Source organism: Sturnus vulgaris, unplaced genomic scaffold (genome assembly GCF_052056855.1).
Source record: "Sturnus vulgaris isolate bStuVul1 unplaced genomic scaffold, bStuVul1.hap1 Scaffold_198, whole genome shotgun sequence".
NCBI classification, from domain to species: Eukaryota; Metazoa; Chordata; class Aves; order Passeriformes; family Sturnidae; genus Sturnus; species Sturnus vulgaris.
In genome coordinates, this window is record NW_028276185.1 from 6,503,004 (window position 1) to 6,530,379 (window position 27,376).

The 27,376-nt window shown below is 50.7% G+C and overlaps 1 protein-coding gene and 2 long non-coding RNA genes across 8 annotated transcripts; 2 read left to right on the forward strand and 1 right to left on the reverse strand.

The window, feature by feature from the left end:
- Positions 1-8,046: 8,046 nt before the first annotated feature.
- Positions 8,047-10,494, reverse strand: LOC148217943 (uncharacterized). The gene is made up of 2 exons (XR_015800662.1): positions 10,279-10,494; positions 8,047-8,432 (listed from the first exon to the last, which is right to left on the reverse strand). It is a non-coding gene; the product is annotated as an uncharacterized LOC148217943 (long non-coding RNA).
- Positions 10,495-10,656: 162 nt separating this feature from the next.
- LOC148217944 (class I histocompatibility antigen, F10 alpha chain-like) lies at positions 10,657-14,221 on the forward strand. Its single transcript, XM_088158339.1, has 8 exons — positions 10,657-10,813; positions 11,718-11,981; positions 12,308-12,583; positions 12,802-13,074; positions 13,160-13,264; positions 13,363-13,398; positions 13,524-13,556; positions 14,046-14,221. Exons 1-8 carry the CDS (start codon positions 10,738-10,740, stop codon positions 14,057-14,059), a joined length of 1,077 nt encoding a protein of 358 aa, XP_088014465.1. The 5' UTR covers positions 10,657-10,737; the 3' UTR covers positions 14,060-14,221.
- A 3,909-nt stretch (positions 14,222-18,130) lies between these two features.
- LOC148217945 (uncharacterized) lies at positions 18,131-25,208 on the forward strand. Of its 6 annotated transcripts, XR_015800682.1 has the most exons (4): positions 18,131-18,567; positions 19,328-21,440; positions 22,715-22,831; positions 24,580-25,208. It is a non-coding gene; the product is annotated as an uncharacterized LOC148217945 (long non-coding RNA). The 6 variants fall into 6 exon arrangements; XR_015800680.1 differs by having other exon boundaries at positions 18,131-21,440; XR_015800679.1 differs by lacking the exons at positions 18,131-18,567; positions 19,328-21,440 and adding an exon at positions 21,478-21,542.
- The last annotated feature ends 2,168 nt before the right edge of the window (positions 25,209-27,376 follow it).

A 27,376-nucleotide genomic window follows, 5' to 3' on the forward strand; every position in this document is an offset into this window, starting at 1 on the left:
CCACACTGATGCCCCAATTCCAGGACTTACCACAATGCATCCACCTGCAGCTCCTCCTATGACTACCTGCAGATGGAGAGCAAAGGTTTAGTCTGGAATGGCCCTTGTGGGACTCAGCGGGTCACAGGTGCCCCCAAGCTCCTTGGCTGTCCCCAGTCTGAGGGGGAAAATCCCTTCTGCTCCCCGCAGTCCCACTCCAGGCAGTTTCACCCGATCCCTGTTCCTGCAGGGACCACGGTGGGGATGGAGACGAGGAGAGCGAGGGGAACTTGGGGCCTCCAAGGAGGAGGGGATGGAGTGGGATGTGAGGGCCCCAAAGACACTGAACTGGGGGAACTTTGGGGACCCAGGGGATGGGGCTGGGGTGTTGAGGGGATGGGAATGGGGGAATGCAGATGGGGAGGCAGGAATTCCAGGGGGGGGACATGGGGGCTGAAGTGCGAGGTGGGTGGGGCAGGGGAAAGCTGGGGCAGAGGACCAAAATTGTTGGGTTTGGGAGGGGCTTTGGGAGTCCAGGAGGGGGATTTGGGGATACTGTCGTGGAGAATGAGAAAGGGAAGGGAGTGGAGGGAAAGAGGAGAGGAAGTGGACTGGGCATGGGGATCTTTGGGGTGACTGGGGTGCACTGAGATGGGTGGGAATACAATGGGGACCCTGGGGAAGGGGCAGCCTTGGGAAGCTCTGGGATGTACAGGCACGCACTGGGGTGCACTGGGATGGCCTGGAGGGTCATGGCCATGAGAGGGAGGCTCTGGTTCAGCAGAAGAATTCAGGATACTCACATCGCCAACAGCAATGGCACCACCTCACTGTGGAGAGAGCATGAGATGTCACTGGGGTGTCCCCAGTCCTAGTAAAGATTGGGGGTGACCAAACTTCCCCCCAGTTCCCACACTGGTGCACCCAGCTCCAGGACTTACCCCAGCACATAGAGCTCCACCACTGCCATCAAAGGTGGCCTGGGCAAGGAGAGCAAAAGGTTGGTCAGGATTGGCCCTTGAGGGGCTGGGGGGACACAGGAGTCCCCAGCCCCCCACCTCCCACCCATGGCTGTCCTCTGCTCTGAGCAGGGGGTGCCAGGGGATTTGGGAACATCACTGCAGGGTGAAAGGCAATGAACTGAGGGCAAAGACTGGAGAGAAGACCCTGGGAATCATCTGGGGGCTTGAGGGGACCAGGGGCAGAGGGGGAGGCATTTCCCAGTTTGTGCCAGCTCAGCCTGGCTTGGGACTGGAACAGTTCATCCCAGTTTGGCCGAGTTCAGCCTAGTCTGTACTTAAATGAGTTTGGACCTCTTGGTCCCACTTCAGCCTAGTTTGGGATTGGCCTTTGTTCTTGTGTGGGCAACAGAGGAGATGCTGGGGAGATGCCCGAGGGGATCAAGAGGATGGGATGGGATGGGATGGGATGGGATGGGATGGGATGGGATGGGATGGGATGGGATGGGATGGGATGGGATGGGATGGAGAGGCCCAAAAGGACGGGATTTGGGGATAGCAGCACAGGAAAGCTCTGGGGCCCTCGCAGGGAGGAGCCGGGTCCGAGCATCCGTGGTTCAGCCGGGCTCTGGCAGCGGGAGTTGAATTGCGGCAAGGGGAAGGACAGAGGCAATGGTGGCGAGGAGAAAGCGGCACGGCCCGGGGCCGGGGAGCCCGGCGGAGCCCCTGCATTGGGAAGAGCCCTCAGACCTGAGCCCAGCCCGTGGCTTTGGAGCCTCACCTCGCTCTGTGCCGGCAGGCACAGCAGGATGGAGAAGAGCAGGGCCACGCTGAGCACAGCCACCTTCATCTTCCTCTCGCACTGGGCAGCGCTGGCTGAGGCTGCAGCAGGGCAGGAGCACCTTTATCCCTGCCGGGACTCCTCCCTGCGCCCTCCCTGACAGCCCCCAGGCCAAAGCCCGGCTTGGCACAGCCCCCAGCCCTGGCCACAAGCCCAGCCCTGGCACAGAGTCCATCCCGCCTGTGGCACGGATCCAGCCCCGCTCCCCGCATCCCTGCAGCTTCCTGCACGGGGCAGCTGCCCCTGGAGGGGACCGGGCACCCGGGGGGCCGAGGGGGGCAGGCAGGGATCCAAAGGCAGCTGGGGACCCTGTGGGGACACCCCCACTCCAACACAATCCATCCTCCAACAGCCCCCAGCCCCACACCCCCCATCTCCCGGTACCCCTCCCCTCCCAGAGCGTTCCTTGCAGGACACCCCGGAGCTGAGCCCAGCCCCAAACCTGGAGTGTCAGAGCAGGATTGTCCCTGTTCCCACTGCAGCCCCTGGGCTCATTGGGGCTGCACTGACCCCTCTTCCTGGGGCAGCAGCACCCCGGGATCAGGGAGAAGGGGCAGGGGGAGCACAGCGGGGTCAGGGGCCATGGCAGCAGCTGGGGGACCGGGATCTCCAGTCCCTGCAGGTGCCCTGGGGAGCACCGGGCAATGGTGGCACTGGGACACCGGGGCTGGCCTTGTGGCAGTGCTGGGGTGGTGGCAGTGCCCGGCTCCAGCCCATTCCTGTCCCTGCAGCCCCAGACTGCTCCAGGCCCCCAGGGGAAGATCCCCGGGCAGAGCCCCTGGCACAGCCACGGCCACCGTGTCCTGCTGGATCAGCCCAAGCCCGCTGTGCTGAGCTGGCCCAGCCATCGGCTCCCAGGGGCTCTGTGCCCAGCAGGGCTGTGGCTCCAGACCGGGCTGGCACTGGGACACAGCTCCCGCAGCTCCCCTGGCCCCAGGGATGGCCCTGCCCTGTCCTGCCCTGCTCCCAGCGCTGGCCCCGAGCTGGGGCTGACCTTCCCAGCCCAGGGTCCTGCACTGCTGTCCCAGCTCAGAGGCCCCTGTCAGGGTCACCCCGAGGACACAGATCAGTGACAGTCCCTGCCAGGGCTGCCACGAGCTGCCAGTGCCTCCATTCTCCACTGACATTCCGTGACATTTCCAGGAGATGTTCCCTCCTCACGGGACACTGACCTCACAGAAGGGACCTGTTGTGGCACAGGTCAGAAAATCCTTCAGGCACCTGACTTGACTGTTTGCATTGGATTTTCCTGCAGAGCCAGCAGTGACCTGGAAGATTTTCTCATCCCAGCAGGAATCACCGCCTGAGTGATTCATGGAGCTGGATCTGGCCCCTTCCCTCTTCCCAGGAAACCAAGAGCTGCCAGCACAGCTCATCCTGCTGCTCCCAGACACTCACAGCTTTTGCTAATGGATCCATTTCTGATTTTCCAGTATTTTAAATCCAAGAACCACAAATATTCACAATACTTCAGTTCTGGTGTGAAATTATCCTGCTTTGAGGCAATAAATCCTGCTTGGGGCAATAAATCCAGGTTCCTTCCTCCAGTGCCTGGCAGTTCCTCTCTGGGAGCCAGGAATGGGGACACTGGGGATAAGGATGGGGACACTAGGGGCAGGGTCGGGGACCGCAGAGTGGGATAAGAACAGCAGGGGCAGAGATGGGAACAGCAGGAATGGGAATGGGGACACCAGGAGTGGAATGGGGACAGCAGGAGCAGGATGGGGTCAGCAGGACTAGAATTGGGACTTGCCGACCACACCCAGCTCCATCCCTCAGGATTCATTTCCCACTCTGTGTCCCATGTCCGAGGTGTCCCCAGGAAGGTTTGGCCACGTTGGGCTCCTGGAGGGGCAGTGGGATGGGGGGAAGGGTCAGGCCAGGCCTCATTGTGCCCAAAGGTCCTTGAGCGTCCCAAAATTGGGGCTCAGGATCTTGGAGAAGTTCCCTGGCCATGACATGGGCACGAGATGGCCGTAAGATGAGAGTGACCATGACACAACCACAACCCTGACCATGACATGATTTGGACCAAGAGATGACCATGGGTTGGCCATGGCAAAACCATGGCTTTGAGGTGACCCTGATGTGGTCGTGGCCATGAGATGACCATGAGGTGACCATGACATGATCATGAGATGACCATTACAGTGAGATGACCACAAGCATAAGATGATGGTGATCAGGAAATGACCATGACCATGAGATGGCTGTGACCATGAGATGACCACAAGATGACCTTGACACCACTATGGCCATGAAATACTGAAGGCTGTGAGATGACCATAACAGGATCTTGACCTAGAGGTGACCATGAGATGACCCCAACACACCATGGCTGTGTGCTGATCAAGACCATGAGATGATCATGACACAGCCATGGCTGTGAGATGATTGTGACCATGAGGTGACTGTGAGATGACCATTAGGTGACCATGACCATGAGGTAATGGTGATGACCATAACTGTAGGAAATAAGGAACGCCTTACAGAATAAGGGCCTCTTCTATTTTTGTTAAATCCTGTTCACTATGTTCACTTTCATCCACCAAGAGGCACTCTGGGAAGGGCTCAGCTGCGGGTCAGATGGCCAGAGAGTGGGGTGGTGGTCACCTCGTGTGTGAGGCAGTGATGGGCTGGGGAGATGCGTGGACACCACATGATCAGAGAGCTGACTGGGTCAAGGGACACATCAACAGTGACACTGCAGTGACAGGCAGCCAATGTGGGCTTGTTTCAGTAAAGTTTGGGTTAAATTTCAGTTATGTTTGAATGACACAACATAAATGATGGGCCACCTAACCGGGGAAGGACAATTTAGCCAACCTGAGGAGCAAGCAGCAGCAGTCCCCAGGCAAGTATTCAATGAAGTTAAAAATTTTTGTTAAAAGCATTGGTCCATGTAGCAGATGGCAGCAATCCTAACTCAGAGTATACTAATATTAGGCAAGAGCCAGGAGAGACATACATGGAATTTATAGACCAGTTAAAACAAGCATTGGAAAAACAAATCCCTGATGATAGGACCAGCAACAAACTGTTAGAGACATTGGCAGTAGCTCATGGTAACTCTGAGTGTCCAAAGGTGTTGCACGCCCTGCCACGAGAAACACCACTGATGATCCTCCAGATGATCGAGGCGTGCAATCATCTCGGGATGAATGTGGCAGTGGTACAGGCCCAGGCCATGGGGCAAGGAGTTGTGAAAGCCCTGGTGGCTGTGCAGTTTCCTTTTAAAGCCCACAATCACAGTACCAACCCACATGCTTTGCATTTCTGAAAAGACTGTCCACAGAGAAAAGGGAGATACGCAGTTCCTGGTCAAAACGAACCCCCGGCTAAACAATTTTCTTTTAAAGGCAATTTCCCCAGGCTGCCATCAAAAAAACTTGCACTGGAGCATGAGCCGGCCTCGTGCTGTAACAGAAATCCACAAGCTGATGATGCTGATGACCACCAGTGTTAGTAAAAGAGCCTGAAACAAATCAAATTTTAGGACCATTTCAATTAATAATTGGGGGAAGGGATACAGTTGTGTCTCCACAGATAGAGGACCTCGGTGGATACCAGCCAAAACCATCAAACCTTACCTACAGCCAATAAAGGACAACCCACCAGAAAATTCCAGTACTCACAACTCCTAACAGCAAGTCTTTAGCGAACATAACACACCAGGAGACTTTATGATTATCTGTTCCCACCCCAAATAACCCCTCTTCAACATGGCTGGTAGGTCTGGCAATAGATGAGTGGCCAGTAAATAAAAAGGCCATCTGTAATATGCAAAGGAACAGTCCCATGGGTAAGCTGAAATACAATCCTGTAGATTTTTGAGATTCGTGGCCTCTCAGCCTTCCACATGCACCATTAGAGGCTCAAGAATTGGAACTGTTTGGCTCAGCTCGAATGGATTACTGCTTTACCTTTCATTATAGAAAAAGAGTTCAATTGGTAACATCTAATGGTGCTAAGCCCCAAATTGTAAAACCAGATGAACCAGCACTGTGGGATGTTTCTCCCCACCATCCAAGGTATAAAAATGAGAGCCTATGGTGCAATTATACCTCATGACATCCATCTAAATCGATGCCCCTTTGCAATTACCACCAGGCACGTTTCTTATTTGTGGGGACAGAGCATGGCCTGCCATTCCATCTCGTATTAAAGGCAGACCATGTAGCCTTGGTAGGCTTGCTTTACTAACTCCCAATGTCACAACACTAATTGGCAATGACAAAAATAGGGAAATAAACCGCTTTGCACATCAGTTCCAATTCGACTGTACCAGTGAAATAGAATTTTGGAATAGAGGACAGAGGATTGTTGCCTCTGCTTTTGTACCGTGGGTAGGTGCTGCACAAGCAATAACGCAATTAGGAAAATTAGGATGTTGGTTATGTAAATAAACCAATGCTACTTCTATCTCTAAATGACCTTTTAACAGATGTTGACAGCCTAAGACACACAACGTTACAAAACAGAGCTGCCATAGATTTCTTGCTGTTGGCACACGGATGCCAAGACCTCGAAGACATGTGCTGCATGAACCTTTCAGACCATAGTGAGTCTATACACAAAAGTATTCAAGTCCTCAAAGATGGGAGTCAAAAAGTTAAGAATTTATGATGACAAAGACTGGTTTGATGGACTCTTTAAAAGTTGGGAAATCAAGGGGTAGGTGTTGTCTATAATGAATACGGGGTTACTTATCTTCATAATTGTTGTCATTATACTGTGAGTTGTTCCTTGTCTGTTAGGATGTTTTTACAGTTTTACAAAAATCTTTCAGTTCTATTTTTACAGTTAAACAGAAAGGGGGAGATGTGGGAGTCAGCCTGACCAGTATCCCAGGACAGGCAACCATCACCAAAGAAAAATTATATCCCAACCCTAAACTTTGGGAGGCATTTGTTTAAGTTGTGGTGACCTCAGAAGAATGTTATGAAGAGTTATGGGATTGCCTATGTTAATACCTCATGCATATTCCTAACCCTCATTTCCCAGTTAATTATCACCTCTCCCAGTTCCAGACTGTTCTCCCTTCCTTGTATCCCCATTGGCCCTCAGCTGATGCAATGTTCCACCCAACCTACCCCATTGGATCCTACCTGCCCTTACTCCACCTCTGCCCCACTTTCCCCTTTCCCCATTGGACCCTAAGCTCAACTCTACCCCCTCCCTTACCCCATATTTACACCTTGGACCTCCCTGTATCTTTGTCTTCAACCCCAGGCTCCTAAAGTGACCTTGTCCTCTCAGTTGTTGTATTTGGATTTTTGGGCCTGATCCCACATTTACTTTCATTATTAATAAATTTTTTTATGTTTCTGAGTTGTGGTTGTTGTTCCGTTCTTCTTTAATTTTTGCCACTTCTGCCCTGATATCCGCAAAGCCTAAAAAGGATTGTTGGGGACCATCCTCGACCCCTGATATGAGATGACCATGACAGAACTGTGGCCATGAGATGACCATGACCATGAGATGACCATGACACAACCATCATCCTGAGATGACTATTACAGTGAGACGACAATGGACATGAGATGATGGGGATCAGGAGATGACCAAGAACAAGAAATAACCATGATGCAACCATGACTGTGAACGAGATGATGGAGATCAGGAGATGACCATGAGGTGACCACAATATGACCACTGCTATGAAATAATTGTGGCCACAGGATGACCATGACCATGAGATGATGGCGATAAGGAGATGACCATGACCATGAGATGACCATGACCATGAGGTGACCATTACTGAGAGTTGACCATGAAGATGAGATGATGGATATCAGGAAATAAATGACCATGACTGCGATGATGACATGACTGTGACTGTGAGATGACCAAGAGACGGCCATGACTATGAGAGGACTGTGACCATGAGATGATGATGACACAGCCATGTGGTGCCCAGGATCATGCAGTGACCATGAGATGACCATGACACAACCATGGCCATGAGGTGATCAAGAAATGTCCATGACTGTGACCATGACATGATGATGACTGTGAGATGACCATGGGCATGAGGTATTGTGACCAAGAGATGACCACGGCATGCCCATGACCATAACATGATCCTGGCCATGAGGCGACCATGAGCATGAGATGATGGTGATTGGGAGATGACCGTAAGATGACCATGAGTGACCACGTGATGAACATGAGCTGACCACGATCTGGCAATGGTCTGGATCTCCCCAGATCCCATCACTCCTCTCACCTCCCAATTGTTATAAATGAGAGACAAAAGTCTCGATATTCAGCAAAATTTAGATTGCTTTATTTGATATAGACAGATCAAGCAGCGCTGGGGAACGTGAGGGGTCACCGCCCACTCCACGCTCCACCCAACCTTGGTTTGCAGCCTCTTCTTATACTATGGTTTCTCATTATAATCATTAATTTTGGGTTTTTTTCTGTCATAATTTTGCCAAGTAAGCAGTGGTGGTCGAATAAACATCTGTATCCAAACTCACAAAGCCTCTGGGCGATAGTCAGTCTCACAGATAAACATCTGGTCTTTGTAGACAACCACCAGGGAAATCTGGAAGTCTGGTCCTTGAGATAGGCAGCAGTGATCAAACAAAGGCAGGAAGGGCTATCCGGAAGTGTGATTTTGCAAGCTGGCAGCAGATATAACTTATCTGGGAAACATAACACAACACAACATAACGTAACATGGTGATTTAAAACAGAACGATTTAATCATATATTTTCCTTTATCTAGCGTCCATGCTTCACTTCAGACCTTAGTATTCTGGTTTATACGAACCCCAAGACTTTTGTGATTAACACGAATCTTTTATCAATTACCACAACGGGAACCCCTGAACCCCCATTTTTGGCACGGGGACAGCCCCGTACTCCTTTCCCCTGCACCCCCTTATCCGAGACTGGGATTCCCCCGCACCCCCGTCAGTGCTCTGAGACACCCCTGCACTCCCATTCCCGGCCATGCTGCCCTTCCCAGACCCCAGATGCGCCCTCTTCCTCGGCTTTTGGACCCCCAGATCTCCAAAATTTCTGCGTCTCCCTAGTTCTCCATTCCCGGCGCTTCCTGGAAGGGCGTTTCAGAGGGTCCCCCGGGGTCCCGGGGGGTCCCAGGGGATCTCAGAGGAGATCCAGTGGGAACAGATGAATTCCCTGGAATTCCCCTTTACTCCCATCTCGATTTCCCTTCGCCCATCCTGTGTCCCCGGGATCCGCCCGCCTCTCCCAGCCCCAGCTCCCTCTTTCCCGTGACTCAGGGACCCCCTGGACCCCCATTCCTGCCTTTCCCAGCTCTCAAAATCCACTTTTCTCAAAACCGAGGACCCCTGGACCCCTTTCCTGGGCACAGTGACCCGCTGGATCCCCCATCCCGCCTCTCCCAGTCCTTTCCTTGAACCTTGGAACCTTCCTGAATCTACCAGTTCTGCTCCTGACTCTTGGACGCCCCCAGACCCCCCAGTCTCTGCGTCCACCCCAGTTCTCCACCCTCTGCTCGTCCTGCGGGGGGTCCTGGGAGGTCCCGGAGGGGATTCAGAGGAATTCCCAGGGTTTCCTCTGTCCCCTCCCCCTCCTCGCGTTCCCCGATCACTTTCGCGTCTCCCGAGCTGCGGCTTCGGGATCCGCCCGGGGACCGGTGACCGCCCCCTGCACCGGGACCCTCCTGAACCCCCGTTGCTGGGAACAGGGACCCCCCTGCACTTCCAATTCCGGACGAACTCCCCTTCCTGGGCACAGAGACCCCCTTGAACGTTCATTTCGGGGCACCGAGACCCCCTGTACCCCCTTGCCCAGTCGAAAAATACCCTGAACCCCCTTACCTGGAACGTGGAACCCCCTGAAGCCCCATTCTCGTACACGGAAACCACCCCCGAAACCCCATTTCCTGGGAACCGGGACCCCCTGAACCCCGAGTTACCGGCATGGGAACTCCTAGAAAACCCCATTTCTGGGCACGGGAACTTCCCTGAATCTTCATTTCGGAGGAACTGAGACCACCTTCCCCAGTTCCGGGACCCCCTGAACCCCCATATTCAGGACCGGAACTCCCCTGAACCCCCAATTCCCGCGCACCAGAACCCCCTGTATCCCCTTATCCAGCACCGGCACCCAACTGAACCCCTTCATCCAGCACCAATGTCCCCCCGCACCCCTTTCCCGACCCTCTCCCTCTCGGAGACCCCAGTCCCCCTTTTCCTTGTCCTCGGGACCCCCTGGACCCCCATTCCTGCCTTTCCCAGCCCCCACTCTCTATTTTCCTCAACCCGTGCCCCCCCTTTCCTGGGCACAGGGACCCTCTGGACCCCCCATTGCCCTCAACCCCCTTTCCTTGATCCTGGGACCCCCTGAACCCCCATTACTGGGCATGAGGACACCTCCTGCACCCCCTTATTCGGTACTGGGACCCCCTTCTGGATCCCCGTCACGTCTACTGGGACCCCCTGCACCTCCTTCTCGGGCATTTCGCCCTTCCCAGACCCCGGACCCTCCCTTTTCCTTCACCTTTGTACCCCTGGATCTCTCAAATTTCCGTGTCCCTCCAGTTCTCCACTCCCAGAGCTTTCTTAAGGGGGGTTTCAGGGAGTTGCAGATAGTTCTCAAAGGGCCGCCGGGGGATCGCAGCGGGGATCAGAGGGATCCAGAGGAATTCTCTGGGATTCCGCCGACCCCTCTCCCCACCGCGCTCTCTCGGTCTCTGTCGCTTCTGCGCCCCAACCTGCGAGGCCGGGATCTACCCGGCGACTGATGACGTCACTGAGAGATACTGCTGCCATTGGCGGACAGGAACATGCGGCGCCAATGGCGGGGCCGGAGGCCGCCCTGGGGGCGGGGCCAGTGCTGGGGCGAAGCCGGGCGGGGGGAGCCGGGCGGGGGGAGCCGGGCGGGGGGAGCCGGGCGGGGGGAGCCGGGCGGGGGGAGCCGGGCGGGGGGAGCCGGGCGTGCCCGCAGCGGAGCAGCGCGATGGCTCCAGCGCTGGGTCTGGGGCCGATTTTGGGGCTCCTGGGGCTCCTCTGGGACCCGGGGGGAGCGACGAAAGGTGAGTGGGACCCCTAAAACCTCGACCGCTCTGAACTTCCATTTCCGGGCTAAACCGTAAACCTTCATTCTTGGACTCGGGAACCTCCCATAGCCACATTTTGGGTTTTGTGACTCCCTCTTCCCCGGCACCGGGACCGCCCTGAACCCCCTCATCAGGCACCGGGACCGCCCTGAACCCCCATTCCTGGGGATCAAGATCCCTTTGCACCCCGAATCGCGGTACGGGACACCCCCTGAACCCCTATTCCTGGGCACTGGGACACCCCTGAATCTCCATTTCAAGGCCTGGGACACCCTGCACCTCCTTTTCCGCCATCCCCCTTTCCCAGACTTCAGTCTCGCCCTTCACCTTTGCCTCGGACCTCCCAACTTTCGTGTCTCCCCCGTTTTCCACTCCCGCCGCTATTTGAAACGGGGTCCCAGAGGGTCCCGGCCGCCCCAGGGGTCTCAGGGGAGGTCGCAGCGCGAATCCAATAAGATCCAGATGAACTCCCTGGAATTCGGCCTTTCCTTCCGTCCCCTCCCCCACCGCACTTCCTCAGTGTCTTTCCTGTCTCCCAGGCTGCGCCTCCAAGATCCGCTCGCCTCTCCCAGCCCCAGATTCCCCTTTCCCCTGAACCAGGGACCCCCTGGACCCCCATTCCTGCCTTTCCCAGCTCCCAAACCCCCCCTTTCCCTCAACACCGGGGACTCCTGAGCCCCGTTTCCAGGGCACAGGAATCCCCTGGAACTCCCATCCCACGTCTCACAGTTCTTGTATCCCCCTTTCCTTGATAGTGGGAGTCCCCTGAGCCACCATTCCTGGACACTGGGACCCCATGCACCCCATTCCCGTCTCTCCCAGTTACCCTTTCATTGATCCATGACCCCCTCAATCCCCTCAAATCTCTGTGTCCCCCCAGTTCTTCACTCCCTGTATTACTTGGATGTGGCGGTGTCAGAGCCCAGCCCAGGGATCCCTCAGTTCATGATGATTGGATACCTGGATGGGATCCCCTTCGTGCGCTATGACAGCGAGCGGGGCCGGATGGAGCCGCTGACGCAGTGGATAAAGGATAGAGTCGGGCCGGGATATTGGGATAGGGAGACCCAGATCTGCGTGGGGAACCAGAACATGGATGCCAGGAACCTGGATATACTGCGGGACCGGTACAACCAGAGCAGGGGTGAGTGGGGGGGATCTGTGGGGCTGGGATAGGATCTGTGGGGTTGGGGTGGCATCCATGGGGCTGGGGTGGGTTTCCATGAGGCTAAGATGGGGATCCATAGGGCTGGAATGGGATTTATGAGGCTTGGATGTGGATTCACAAGGCACCAAGGGGCTGAGATGGGGATCCATTAGGCTGGTATGGGATATCTTGTGATCCATGGGTTGGGATGTGGATCCATGGGGCTGGGATGAGGCTCTGTGGATCCCCATCAGACTCTGGGGCTCCATAGGGCTGGAATGGGGCTCTGTGGGACTGGGACTCTGTGGGTACAATTCCCCCAGGTCTCCACACCATACAATGGCTTTTTGGCTGTGAGCTCCTATCTGATGGGAGCGTCCGTGGGTCCTTCCGGAATGGCTACGATGGGCGGGAACTCATTTCCTTTGACCTGGGATCCAGGAGATTCGTGGCGGCCGACAGCGCTGCTGAGATCAGCAGGAGGTACTGGGAAAGTGAAACGAACGAGGTTGAGAGGCAGGCGAATTACCTGGAGCATGAATGCCCAGAGTGGCTCCAGAAATACGTCAAATATGGACAGAAGGAGCTGGACCGCAAAGGTGGGAGCAGAATTCATGTGGGATTTGGGAATGGAGGACTTGGGAACGTGATAATTCCGGTGGGAATTCCACAGGCAGATCTCACCCCATCCTATTCCAGTGGAAATTCCATGGGCAGGTCTCACCCCCATCCAATTCCAGTGGGAATTCCAGGGGCAGATCTCACCCATGGACTCAATAGAATTCCATGGATGTATCTCACCGTTATCCCATTCCAGATCCCCCTGATGTCCATGTGTCTGGAAAAGAGGAACACAGGACGCTGATCTTGTCCTGCCACGCGTACGGATTCTACCCCAGCTCCATCGCAGTCAACTGGATGAAGGGGGATGAAATCTGGGATCAGGAGACGGAGTGGGGCGGGATCGTTCCCAACAGCGATGGCACCTTCCACACCTGGGCCAGGATCGAGGCGCGGCCGGAGGAGCGGGAGCAGTACCGGTGCCGGGTGGAGCATCCTGGAATGTCGGGGCCCGGGATCTACGCTTGGGGTGAGGCTGGGAATGTGGGAATTGGGAATTTGGAATTCCCAAATGGGGATTCCCCTCCCCCTCCTCACCATCCCACATTTTTCAGAGCCAACATCTGGCAGGAATCTCACTGTGGTGGTCACTGTGTCCGTCGCTGCCATCATCATCTTCATTGTCCTCATTGGATTTGTCATCTGGAAGTGCCAATCCGGTAACGCACGGGATGGGGGTTTGGATGGAGCATGGATCCACCTGGCACTGTTCTGGGAATCCTGTGCCACCAACGCCGATCCCACTGTTTTTCCACAGGGAGGAGGGACAGGAATGGATGCAGCATGGCAGCCAGTGAGTACCAGTGGTGGATCCAGCTCTGAGTCCTCTCTGTTTGGATCCCAGGATGGATCCTGGAGTTATTCCCAGTGGATTAACTGGATCTGTGCTGGAATCTCATGGATCTTCTCTTTCTGCAGGAAATGACGTGGGAACCAACGCCTTGAGTGCAGGTACACAATGGGATCTGGGTGGGATTCCAGAGGAGAATCGGGGCAGAATGGACAGATTGGGATCAGGGAGGGATTCTGGATCAATGCAGGGGTCCAGAGCAGGATCAGATGGAATTGTGGAGTGGAATCGGGGCTGGATTCTGGAGTGGGATCAGGTGGGATGGATGGGGCAGGATTGGTGCAGGTTGGATGGAGCAGGGTGAGTTGGGGTGGATGGATGGATGGATGGATGGATGGATGGATGGATGGATGGATGGATGGATGGATGGAGTAGGTGTGGGATGGATGGAGAGGGATTGGGTGGAATTCCAGAGTGGGATTAGGGCAGAATGAATGGGGCGGGATCGCGTGGGATGGATGGAGCAAGATTGGGGCGGGATGAGGTGGGATTCCGAAACAGCTCCCACTCTCCATGGGCTCCAGCCAGGTCCATCCTGTGGGATGGGGACATGGAGAGGGTGACACCGTGACCCTCTCTCATCCCGACAGAAATCATTGCCTGAGCGATCCATGGAGCTGGATCCGGCCCCTTCCCTCTTCCCAGGAAACCAGGAGATGCCAGCAGAGCTCATCCCACTGTTCCCATCCACCCTCAGCTTTTGCTAACAGATACATTTCCCATTTTCCAGTGTTTTAAAGCTAAGAATTACAAATATTCCCAATGCTTTTTTTCTGGTGTGAAATTATCCTACTTTGGGCAATAAATCCTGCTTGGGGCAATAAATCCATGTTCCCTCCTCCAGTGGCCGACAGTTCCTCACTGGGAGCCAGGAGTGGGAATAGGGACACTGGGGACAGGGATAAGGACACTGGGGACAGGGATGGGGACACGGGGATTGAGACACCAGGATGGGATAGGGACAGCAAGGGACAGAGATGGGAACAGCAGGAATGGGAATGGGGACAGCAGGAATTGGGACGGGGACACCAGGAGCAGGATGGGAAGACCAGGACTAGGGTGGGGGACACATTCATGGGAATGGGGACACCAGGATCAGTGTGAGGACACCAGGACTGGGATGGGGACACATAAATGGGGACACCAGGACTGGGATGGGGACACCTGGAGCAAAATGAGGGTTTCTCAGCCACACCCAATTCCATCCCCCAGGTTTTGTTTCCTGCTCCATGTCCCATATCCAATGTGTCCCCAGGAGAGTCTGTGTAGCAGTCCATCCTGGAAGGGACGGGCTGTGAACTGGCCCCACAGCAGGTAACAACCCTGGACACTGAGGAGCCAAGACAGACAACATCCAGTCACACTATGGCGAGCAGTAGAGGAGAAGAAAAGGATTATGGGAACTACTGGGCATAACCATGCAAATAGAGACTGCACAAGGGTCTGTGATTGGCTGGAAGCTTTCTAGAACATTCCTTCATAGTCTGTATCAGTGTCTGCTCAACCCCATTTTAGGGTCTTCTAAAGGGGCCTTTTGTGCACCCTTTTTATTTCTCCTTACACTTTCAGTTTCTAGCCCTTTAGTCATTCCTGTCCCTTTATTATTTATTTAGCCATTTCACTGACACCAGCCCGGGGTCAGGGCAGGCCAAGCCCTGACAGGTTTGGCCATGTCAGGCTCCTGGAAGGGCAGTGGGATGGGAGAGGGGTCAGGCCAGGCATTGTTGCCCCCAATGGTCCTTGAGTGTTCCAAAACTGGGGCTTGGAGAGGTTCCCTGGCCATGACCATGGCCATGACACAAGTACAAGATGGCCATGGGATGAGAGTGACCATGGCCATGATATGACCATGACACAACCACAACCCTGACCAAGAGATGATTTGGACCAAGAGATGACCATGGGTTGGCCATGAAACAACCATGGCCTTGGGGTGACCCTGATGTGATCGTGGCCATGAGATGACCATGAGGTGACAATGACATGATCACGAGGTGACGTGAGCATAAGATGATGATGATCAGGAAATGACCATGACCATGAGATGGCCATGACCATGAGATGACCACAAGATGATGGTGACAATGAGATGACCACGAGATTGCCATGACACCACCACGGCCATGAAATGCTGGAGGCCATGAGATGATCATGACTGTGACCATGACACATCTTGACCAAGAGGTGACCATGAGATGACCACAACACACCATGGCTATGTAGTGATCAAGACCATGAGATGATCATGACACAACCATGGCTGTGAGACAATTGTGACCATGAGGTGACTGTGAGGTGACCATGACCATGAGATGATGGTGACCATAACTATAGGAAATAAGAAAAGCCTTACAGAATAAGTGTGGGAAGATAAGTTGAAAGGATAGTGCAGAAAGCAATCTTTCCCAATGAATTACATCTGTACTGATTACTGAGAGGTAGAAACAGCCTTGCCTGCCCAGTGAGGATGGGTGTTTTATAAAAGAGTGGGCTAGCTGGCCACTAGTCACAGTTACAGTTGGAGCTTGAGCCTGAGGATCTGCTGCAGTTTGGAGTGGAGTCTGCTGGCTGTGCTGTGAGGAGAGAAGGGACATGGGGTTGTGCAAGGGGCAGATGAGATAAGAAGTTGTTGTGACAGACAGGGTTAGGTGGCCAGATAAGGGACAGGCTGGGGTTTAGCCAGTGATGTAGAAGGAAGAAGGAAACTTGCAGAGAGGAGAGAAGGAGTCAGAGCTGTGTGGAGCTGCCTTTGAGGGAAGGGGTTAGGGTTGGCTGAGAGAAGTCCACAGAAAGAAGGCATGTAAAGTTTTTAATAAAGGATTGATGGTGGTATCAGTCCAGTCCGTCTCAACATAGTTACTACATAATGGTGATGCCAATGTGGTTGGACTTGGGCTGTAGGGTGAGGTACAGCCAGAGATGGAGCCCAGGGAAGCTGAGAGCAGTGGGGGAAGCCGCTGGTCTGAACCTGATTGACTGTGACACCTGAAGGGATGCTTATCCAGATGAGCCACTGGCAACAGACTGTTTTATGTGTATTAAAAAAACACTTGGGGAAAAAAAATATGTTATTAAGGTTGATGAAAGTACTGCCTTTAGTGTTAGAGTATGGAAAGAAGTTGGGGAAAGACCATGGGATGCAGTATGCAAAGGGGACAAGGCAGCTGCAAATTTGACTGCCACCTGGAGATTGCTCTATGAGACTCTAAAAGAATAGAAAACAGAGCAGGAGGTAGAAGAAGAATCAGAGCTAGAAATTGAAGTTAATGGGGAGCAAGAGAAGAATGAAGTTCAGCTTGAGAATGTGCCTGTCCCTGAAGCAGAGCCTGCCAGAGCTGTCTCTGTGTCCCCCAAAAAGCTGAATTAAGAGTCAAGTTCAAATATGTTACTCCTGCACAGCAGTTAGCTAAAATAACTTTACAAAAGCAACTAAGCTGAAGAAGGAACAAGTGAAGTAATTAAAGGAACAAGACACAGGAAAAGCTGGAGATGGTGGTTCTGCTGTTGAATGCAATGTGTCTATTTGATGCTGAAACATATATATTGTGTTTATGAATTGCAGCTTTCTGCTTCTTGAGCTTTAATAGTATGTACTGTGAGAATCTGGGTAATGTATCAAGCTTAATTCACAAAGGCATTTCAGAGCTAAGAGAATCCTTAGGTTGATGTTCTGTACTGCTAAAAGCCAAATTTAAACCAAAGTAATTTTAAAAAGAAAGTTAACAATCAATGAGAAAAGAATGAAGAATCAATCAGAATTAATTGGATGTGGTTGTTAATGCTGCTGTAAACTTTCACTTTGGGTAATGAAACCGGAATAAATTGGTTATATGTGAGGAGAAAAGTAATAAGACTCTCGGCTCTGGGGAAAGGTAAATGTCTAATCAATCTACAGCATGCAGACAATTATTTCTTATATAAGAACTTGCTGAAAGAAACAATCATGAAGTAAAGCTAAGCATACTTGTGATATTTGAGAACTGAGATTTCAAGTATATGTCCTTATTGTGATGTGTTGCCCAAACAATTGTATAACTGTTAGTCTGAGGTGAAATATGTGAATGTGTCATCATGTCAATTTATTTTAATTAAATAAAAAAGGGGGAATTTGTGGGAAGATAGGTTGAAAGGCTAGAAGGCAATGTTTCCCAATGAATTACACCTGTACTGATTACTGAGGAGTGCAAACAGCCTTGCCTGCCCAATGGGGATGGGTGTTTTATAAAAGAGTGGGCTAGCTGGCCACTAGTCACAGTTACAGTTGGAGCTTGAGACTGAGGATCTGCTGCAGTTTGGGGTGGAGTCTGCTGGCTGTGCTGTGAGGAGAGAAGGGACATGGGGTTGTGCAAGGGACAGATAAGGTAAGAAGTTGTTGTGACAGACAGGGTTAGGTGGCCAGATAAGGGACAGGCTGGGGTTTAGCCAGTGATGTAGAAGGAAGAAGGAAACTTGCAGAGAGAGGAGGAGTCAGAGCTGTGTGGAGCTGCCTGTGAGGGAAGGAGTCAGAGTTGCCTAAGAGAAGTCCATTGAAATAAGGCATGAAAAGTTTTTAATAAAGGACTGCTGATGATGCCAGTCATGTCCATCTCAACATAATTATTACACCCCCCATGTCCCCACCTATGTCTCAGTTCAAGGTCTTTAAAAATTCTTCTTGAGGTAAAAATATTTTTTTATTTTTACCCCATGAAGAAAAATGAAAAGCAAATCAAGGCCAAAAGAAAGGAATTTCCTTGTCCATGCCAGCTGAGGATCCATGTACTTTGGTGGGAGGGAAGAACCTGTTTTGGAGGGGTTCCCACCCCACTGTCTCCAAAATCTTGGTCTTTGCTCCAGTTCATCAGTATTTGCTGCAAAAGACATCCTTGGGCAATAGGAAATCAAAATTGTGGAATCACTGAGGTTGGAAAAGATCTCCAAGACTGTTTAGTATTCTTTGATGCCACCAGAAGATAGGACTGAATGCAGAAGATTTTTTTTGGGTTGAAAGTCAACAAATCTGCTCTCCCCAAGGAATTCCCAATGTCAGTTTGGGCCCCAATGGACGTTCCTGCCCCTGCATTCATCCAGGTGTCCACAGGGAGACAGGAAGATGTGGAGCCCCCCAGCCAGGTGTGTTCCCAACACGGATCACCAGGGTCACTGGGGAATCTCCAACTGATGCCCAGAGAGGCTGGACAGAGTTAAAGGAGTCAAGGAGGTTTTTACTAAAAGGCCTTCAAAGGATTCACCTTGGGCAGCACAAGAGCCCGGCCGTGGCTCTACCCAAGATGGACGAGCGGTCACAGATTTCCACACTTTTATCAGTTTTGGTCGATTTACATCTTGGAGTTAATTGTCCAATTAGAGCTCCAGGTTATGAAGTCTCATTCACCCAGATTGCTCTCCTCAATTCATTGTTGTTTACAATTTTTGGGCCTGAAGCTGCAATGGTGTCCTTGGTTCTCAGGCTGGAAAATGATTGTTTTGTCTAACTAAGCTGTGAAGAGAACTTGCTAACATTTTATTTGAAGTTCAGAGTCATGCACTAGGGCAGCACAGAATCTGAAAAATATGAAAGTTGAAAATTAAGGCATCTTTTCCCCCCTTTAAAGGCTTAACAAGGCCTTTACCTTGTCAAGTCTCTATTCTAAATATCTGCTAATAATAGGTGTTTAATAATGGATAAGTATCTAAAATATAGTAAATAACAATAAGAAATATTTATCAGCAGATAAATATCTAATAATAGATAAATATCTAACAGTAGAAATGTCTTGCACAGTTGGCTATCATGCAAAGAAGAATAATGATTGTTATGAACATTTCTTTGGGCATAGAAGAGGAATAATTGAAAACATATTTTTATCTGCATCAATCTCTGTTCTTTTAGTAGTTTCAGGAGCAGAACCCTTCTTAACTCTGGAGCAGTGAATCCAGGATCCTTTGCCAGCAGCTTTGACTGCAGTGAAGGTGGTCAGCAGGACTTGGAATGGTCCTCTCCACTTGGCTTGTAGAGGATCACTGTCCCACCACTTCACACAGACCCAGTGTCCAGGCTGGAAGGGATGTGCAGGTGTGTCCAGTCCTATGGGTCTGGATAGCAGGATGTAATTCTGGAGCTTCTGCAATGTGGAGCCAAAGCCATTAGATATCTCTGTGAATCAAGTTTGCCCTTCATGTGAATTTCACCTGGAACATGTGGAATCTGATATGGCTGCCATACAGTATTTCATAGGGACTGATGTTTTCCCTCCACCTCGGTTGGATGTGGATACTCAGTAAAGCTTCAGGCAAGGCTTGAACCAATGTCATGGATGCTTCCTGACAAAGTTTGCTAATTTGTGTTTTGAGGGTCCCATGCATAAGTTCAATTTCACCACTCGCTTGGGGTCTGTAAGGTGTGTGCAGATCCCAAGTAATTCCCAAAATCCGGCTCGCTTCTTTAACCACTGTTGTGACAAAGTGCTGTTCCCTATCTGATGACATCCCCAAGGGAACCCCAAACCTTGGAATTACATAATTGAGCAAAACTTTCACTCCTTCCTTGGCTGTGTTAGTGCAACAGAGGAAAACTTCCGGCCATCCACTGAAAGTGTCAGCTAATACCAGTATGGACCAGTGTCCCTCTTTGCCTGGTAATGCTGCAAAATCCATTTGCCAGTAATCTCCAGGAAGATCCCTGGCCTTTGTTACTCCTAACACAACTTTTTTTCTCATATCAGGGTTGTTTCTACAGCAGATTTCATATTTGCTCACTACTGATTGTACAATGTCAGTCATTCCTTTTCCTATTATTACCTGTTTTAGATGTTTCAAAAGATTTTCAACACAAAAATGTTGAAATGTTTTCATGTCCTCTCTGGGCTAGCTGCCATCTGTAAAAAGCTCCCGATCTGGATTTTCCAGGGGCACGTCCTTCAGGTCTGGCCAGCTGGAATAGACCTCTTCAATTGTCTGCAAACAGTCCTGATCAGGCACATCGTCAGTTAAGGTGGAGGACAGAAACATGGCAGGCTTAACAACAGAAGTTGTTCCCAAGGTAACACCATCCTGCTCTAATAACAGCGATTGGTATTTAAGCATCCTATTCCCGGCCAGCCAATGTCCCCCCTTTAGTTTGTGTACAGCTGCTGTGGCATGGGGTGCATACACTACAATGTGTCACCCAAGTGAAACACTTAGTCTTAGAGAAATTAGGATTAGTTAAAAGTTAGTTATTTACTAGAGTTTATTAAACGGCGCTGAATAAACATAGGCCTTGCTGAAAATAATTAAGAGTTAGAAGAAACTGGCCTTCAGATGGTTATCTGAAACTTAAATAATTTATTGACTGTCATTTTATGTTTGCTCGGCTGTGCTTGCAACGGGAACAGATGAAACTAGTAAGTAGTTTCAATTGCAAGCAGAAACTTATTCAAAGTCATGAAGGGAGGGAAAATTTGAGTTCTCCCAGAAGCCATTTGTATTGTCGTCGATAGAAAGGGTCGAGAGTTCAGGGCGAGGAAGACTCGCCTTTCTTCCTCTTTTTAAGACCCCTCCCCACAAAAACGACCCCAGACTTAATTCAAGAAGCCAACCACGCATGTTTAATAGCCATTCAAGCTAATTACCACAGGAAGCGGGGGATGGGAGAGGCTGGTATTATGAATTTGTTTGATGCTTTTGTCAATAAATCGACTCTGTGATCACCTGTAATTTTGCAGTGTGTATTGGAGGGTTACCTCAGGCTGCTGTCCAGCACTGAATAAACATACACTTTCTAACTTTAAATTGTTAAAGAGTCTTTTGTCCGTCACAGTTGGGTATCAGTAATAGGCCAATACTCTTATTTTGGTAAATCATTTGGTGACCGCGGCAGGACTCTCTTCTCTCTGGCCGAGGGCCAGCGAGGTTCGGGATCCCTCTTGGGCGCCCACCTGGGATCTTCCTAGGAAGAGGGCTCCTTTTCCCCGCTGGCACCCCGGGAGAAAGAACGAGATCTGCCGGAGATACGGACAAAAAAGGTATGGTTAAAAATTAAAGATAACCACTTTTAAGAAAGGCAAACTGATAAGATGCTGCGAGACGTCAAGCGCGCAGTGAAAAAGCCTGAAGTGGATTTGTTTGTAAGTTTCCGTGGAATTTGGCAGTGGTTTGTGTTCCGGGTGAGATCAGTAACAGCCCCAGGAACTCTTGTCCCGAAGCGGGGCCGGTGGCGGCCGCGGGGAGCGGAGCTCGCCCGGCAGCGTGGGCAGGGCTGGGGCAGGGCAATAACAGCGTTCATGGCAGGGCTGTGGTACGGGAGCTGTGGTGGCTCCAGTTCTATCTGTGGTTTAAAAGCAGCGTGGTGGGCTTTTAGCTTGAGGGATCCGTCACGAGTGGTGGTGTGTGGGTGACTCCATTTTTGGGTTGCAGAATATGGTGATCACAGTCTGTGTGCTCCAGATGCGCGTGTGTTCTTGAGCGTGTGGATGGAACTTGTTTTGTGTGCTTAGACTGTGGGTTAGCGGTGTGCTGTATGCACTTTGGTTGTGTGGTTTTGGGAGCATGTTCGCAAAGTAGTGTATGTGTTTTGAATTTATGTATGTGTAGGTTGTGGAAGAATTTTGAGATTTGCGGCTGATTAGCAGAAGAGATACACCCGGGAGGGCGGAGGAACCCAAAGCACTTGTATTACACTTGAATCGCGGGGGCTGGGGTGGTGTGTGAGCTTTGGCTGTGTGTGTGAGCTTTGGCTGTGTGTGTGAGCTTTGGCTGTGTGTGGGAGCTTTGGCTGTGTGTGTGTGAGCTTTGGCTGTGTGTGTGAGTTTTGGCTGTGTGTGTGTGAGTTTTGGCTGTGTGTGTGTGAGTTTTGGCTGTGTGTGGGAGCTTTGGCTGTGTGTGTGTGAGCTTTGGCTGTGTGTGTGAGTTTTGGCTGTGTGTGTGTGAGTTTTGGCTGTGTGTGTGTGAGTTTTGGCTGTGTGTGTGAGCTTTGGCTCTGTGTGTGTGCAAGCAGTCAGATTGTGAACGGTGTATTACCGGGTGAGAGCGGCAGTTTTGTGTTTAAGCTGTTTGTTTTGTGTTTAAAAGAAGCGAGCAGTGTGGGTGCGGTTTGAAATTACATCCGGCACAGTCGGGAGTAACCCCGGTACTCGGTACTGCGGGTTTGCAGCTTTGAGCAACATTTCTCGGTTTCCGTTCAACCCCGAAGTTTTAATTGCGGCTGTTTTAACTGCGAGAAAATATAGTTAGTTGTTTGTGAGGCTTTAAAATCACCAGTGTGTGGGGCACTATTCTGACAATTGTTGTTGGTCCCTAGGTGCGGAGGGGAGAGGCAGCGACGTGAGTTCAGAGCTACCCTCCCCCCGCAGAGGAATTGTGCCTTGGCCGAAGTTTGCCGGATTTTCGGCGTGGCTTTGTGAATATTCAGCCCAAGGTACAACGAGAGAGGTTTGGTTTGCCAGCGAACTGTGATCAGAAATTTGAAGGGGGAGAAAACGAATTTTTGTTTTGAATTTTGCCATTTTGTAAAAGTGTTGTGAGTGAAGTGTTTGGAAGTGTTTGGTTGTGATACATTAATTCCTTTAGAGGTGAATAAAAAGGAACTTTTTTTTTTTTTTAGTTGTGTAGTGCGCGTTGTGAGTATTTTAGAAAGATATCGCCATTTTGTGTGGAAAGGTTTCATTCTTTAGGCAACACAGCCATCTTGTGTCAAAGATTATAATTGCAGAGCTTAAGTGATTTGGTTCGCTGCTTTCACTGTTAACCCTTTTCCTTCAGTTGCTTTTATTTATTCCCTTTCTCTCCTGCTGGTAAAATTATATGCCTAGGAATAGAAGGTTCGGGGAGGGGGATCCCAGGCCAAAGGAACTTTCCTGTCCAAGGGGGAGCTGTGACTGTAACCCGTGGGTTGTGTTTCGTTGTGTAATTTGTCGAGAATTGTGGGTCTGGCGAGTACACAAGTGGAGGATACCTAGAAATGGAATTTGCGATCTTTGTCACAGAAAGGAATAAAAGGCTACCCAGATAGTTATATGGATTTTATTGGTCACTGGTCAGGAGGCACACGGTAGCAATAGAATATTTGAGCTGTTAGAAAACGGGATTTCAGGAACCCCACAGAAACCAGCACAGATCCTTAGGGGTGAGTGTGCTCAGTGTACCTTTGTACCTGATTATCACCAGGTGAAGCTTCGGAGTTGGGACAAGATTAAAAGGCGTTGAGAGAGGAGGAACTCTCAGCATGGGGGCGAGTGAGAGCAGAGAGATTCCTAAAGACAGCCCCTTGGGATGTATTTTGACACGTTGGAAAGAGCTGGTGGGCCATGGTGGTACAGAAACCAAGAGACAGCTTGTTAAGCTGTGCCCGCAGTGGTGGCCACTTTAAAGACTTGAGGAGGGGTGAAATGGCCACCAGCCAGGACGCTTGACTGTAAAAATTTGTTACAGCTAATGCTTTTACTTAGGCGTGAACAAAAATTGCAGGAGGTTATTATGCTGATGTTTTCCACCCTTTGGAATCACTACAAGTGGCAAAGGGATTGTGGGATTAGGCCACCATCTGACCCTTCAGTGTTGGCTCTGGAAAAAGATAATAAAGCTAACGGGGGAAAATCCAAGCGATGTTGCAGTAAGTGTTCAATAAACCAAAGATGCACACATCCTGACAAGATACATAGTATGGAAGCTCAGGAAAAAGAAACAGAAGAATTGCTTAAAAGACCCTCTAAAAGGCAGGAAAGGGGAGGGGTGATAGAGAAAGTAGATTCAGAGTAGCCATCAACTCCAGCCTCTATCCCCACTTCATCCCCTGCATCACCTTCCCTCGGGAGAACAGGAATTAAAGCAGGATTTCCCCCAATTCCCAAAGCATGAGAGCCAACCTGACTGTACCCACCATCACCCCCAGTGACAGTGAGGAGGAAGGGCCCTCCCCACAGGGTCCCACAGCATCAAGGACCTGAAAACAAATTAGAGAGGCTCCTCTGAGGGAGACAGTAACCTCTGAGGGAACAACAGTGCCAGTTAAAGTTCCCTTTTCTGCATTGGATCTGGATTCCTGGGAAAAGATTGCTAAGAGTTATCAGAGCGATCCAATGGGTGGTGCTAAGAGAATGAAGTGTATGGTTAGACAGCACAGGCCTGGTTGGACTGACCTCCAGCTACTGCTTGATTCTTTAACAGACTCAGAGAAGCAGTTGGCTTTGAAGGTGGCTGAAGATCTGGCTGAGGATGATTGCAGAACAACACAGGAGGACATTAAGGATTTATTTCCCCTTCAGGATCCAGGTTGGAATGCTAATAGATCAGAGGGAGCAGCACAGCTAACAAAATACCAGGAATTAATAGTGAAGGGGCTGGAAAGAGCAATTCCTAGAACCATAAACTGGTCAGCCCTGTATGCTATTAAACAGGGTCCCTTCTGAATTTCTAGACCCGTTGTGAGAGGCAATGCACCGACACACCACCCTGGATCCTGAATCCGCTGACGGAACACAACAGTTAATCACAAAGCAAGAGGCCTTGGATTGTTCCAGGGGGTCACAGAGACCTGATGAAGACTCTCCTGACTTCATCCTTCGAGACCACTGACCCATTTCGAGAGCACCGACCCAATTCAAGAGAAAAACTGCGCACACGTGAAGGACGAATGGGCTCATTTTAATATGGGGTGGGGATGGGAGGTGCTGGGGTTATGCACATGTATTGTATGTAAGATCTTGGGCAATAAATAGAGGGCAAAGAACCTTGTTCGGGGCGGTCACGCCTTTGGGAGGTGACTCCCGTGCCGGTGAATAAACACACCACTTTGTAACTTTAATTAGTTACAGGGTCTCCGTCCGTGATTATTCCGGTTTTTAAGGATTCAGGCCCCGGCTCAGGGGGTATCACAGCCCCCCCGTTCCCCGCTGTGGCGCTTTCCCACCCCCCTTTCGGGTGGCTGCAGCCCCCGCTGCTCAGCGCCGCCGGCTCAGGCTCCCGTTCTCCCCGCGGGGCCCGGAGCTTCCCCCCCGCCGTCTGCTGCCCGACTTGGGAGCTGCCTCTGCACTGCAGCCACAGGCGGCTCTGCGCTCATTTCGTCCCAAATCATTTTCCGGTGATGATTATCCACTTCTTCACTGATTTGAGGCTTATCAGCTGTTGCAGACACTGGGATGATGGTACAATGTTGTAGTGCTTGGTAATCCTGTAATTTCAGATGTGTTATTAATTATATCTGTTATCAGAAATGTTTTATATTGTTGTATCTGAATTATTCCCGATTGCTGTAAGTGTTTGGTTTTACTATATATATTGTTTTGTTTTGATGTTCCCTTCATGTTCAGTGCAAGAGTCACGCATGCTGTTTTTAAAACAAAGAAGGGGAAATTAACTCCTAAGGAAATATGAATAATGCAATATTTATACAAAAAAAAAAAGAAAATATTTTTAGGTAAACCTCATTAATTGAATTTACAAAGACTAATTAAGTCATTAACTTAAGGAGAAGGTATGCATGTGTTTTTATCATCAACAAGTTCAAAGCAGTCACCTGTTCATTCAGCCAAACATCAGTTGCCTCCAAGAAAATGAAGCCCAGTGAGAAGAAAAAGAACTTAATCACCATGCAGCCTTCGTGGCCAGAACAAAACCAGAAGCAGGACTGCCAAGACATGGCTGTGTCTGGAAATTTACAGGCAAATTGCCAACAAAAGCCTTGTGTCAACATCATGGTATAGTGTTCCTACTAACCTTCTTCAGTTATTCCCTGTTCCAGGATCCAAGAGCACTTGGATTCAGTGATGTCAAAGATTAACATTTCCAGCTAATGGACTATTTGGACTTTAAAACAATGGTCATTTATTCCCATTTCCCTAGGAGACACTGGACATTATTCTTTTGTTTTCTCATGCTGTGAAACCCTGTGTCAATGACATGATAGAATTTGCTAAGTTTTGTTGATTGTAATCGGTCTTTTGTGTATCTTATCCCATATCTAAGAGATAACCAGTGATAAACTTAATGAGATAACACCCTCACAAGAGAGAGCTATTTTATCATCAGAACATATGAGCCTTCCTTGAATTAATGAAAAAGGGTGAGATGTTGCAGTCAGGTAGACAAATTATAAAAGGAAGGCCTCATAAAATCAGGTCTTGCTCTCTGCTAAATTAATAGCTAGCCTGTCATTTCTATGTGCAGCTAAGTTACTTGCTTGTTCCCAGGTGAAAACAATCTTAAGCATGAAAACAATGAACACAACAAGCTATTCTGGTAAGAGAACCGTTTGCACCTGCAAGAAATAAGAAATCTGTCCTGCTGGGGACAAGGACGTTCATTCCCTTCCAGGAGCCCAATGCCCGGCTGGGGCTCCAGGGCAGGGGGTCCTTGAGCAGCTGCCCCAGAACCTCCGCCAGGGTCTCCCAGCGCAGCCGGAGCCGCTCGGCCTGGGGTCCCCAAAGACCTCAGCGAGCCCCAAGTCCCTGCCAGGAACCCTCAACTCCCTCCAAGCCAGCATCCCCCACAGCCCCTGCAAGTTCCCCCCATGGCACTGGCCGTGGCCGTGTCCCCACATGTCACTGGCCATGTCCCACCATGTCCTCACCCATGGCTGTGTCCCCACCATGTTTCCATCCCTGTCACTGTCCCCCACATCTCCATCCATGCCCGTGTCCCCCCATGTCCCCACGAATGGCCACGTCCCCCTCCATGTCCATGTGTCCCCATGTCACTCTCCATGTCTGTGTCCCACCATGTCATTGTCCCCCCGTGTCCCCACCCATGTCTCAGTTCAGTGTCTTTATTTTTACCCCGTGTTGGATGTTTTAAAGGGATGAAGAGAAATGAAAAGCAAATCAAGGCCAAAATAAAAGAATTTCTGTGTCTGTGCGAGCTGAGTATCCACGTGCTTGGGAGGGAGGGAAGAACATTTTTGGAGGAGTTTCCACCCCACTGTCTCCAAAATCTTGGTCTTTGCCCCAGTCAATCACCATTTGGCTCC

Excerpts from the sequence above, each read along its gene's own strand:
- LOC148217944 (XM_088158339.1), top strand. The coding sequence starts at position 10,738 with ATGGCTCCAGCGCTGGGTCTGGGGCCGATTTTGGGGCTCCTGGGGCTC. Across the intron at positions 13,265-13,362 it reads CATCTGGAAGTGCCAATCCG|GGAGGAGGGACAGGAATGGA; the intron begins GTAACGCACGGG and ends GTTTTTCCACAG. Across the intron at positions 13,399-13,523 it reads TGGATGCAGCATGGCAGCCA|GAAATGACGTGGGAACCAAC; the intron begins GTGAGTACCAGT and ends CTCTTTCTGCAG.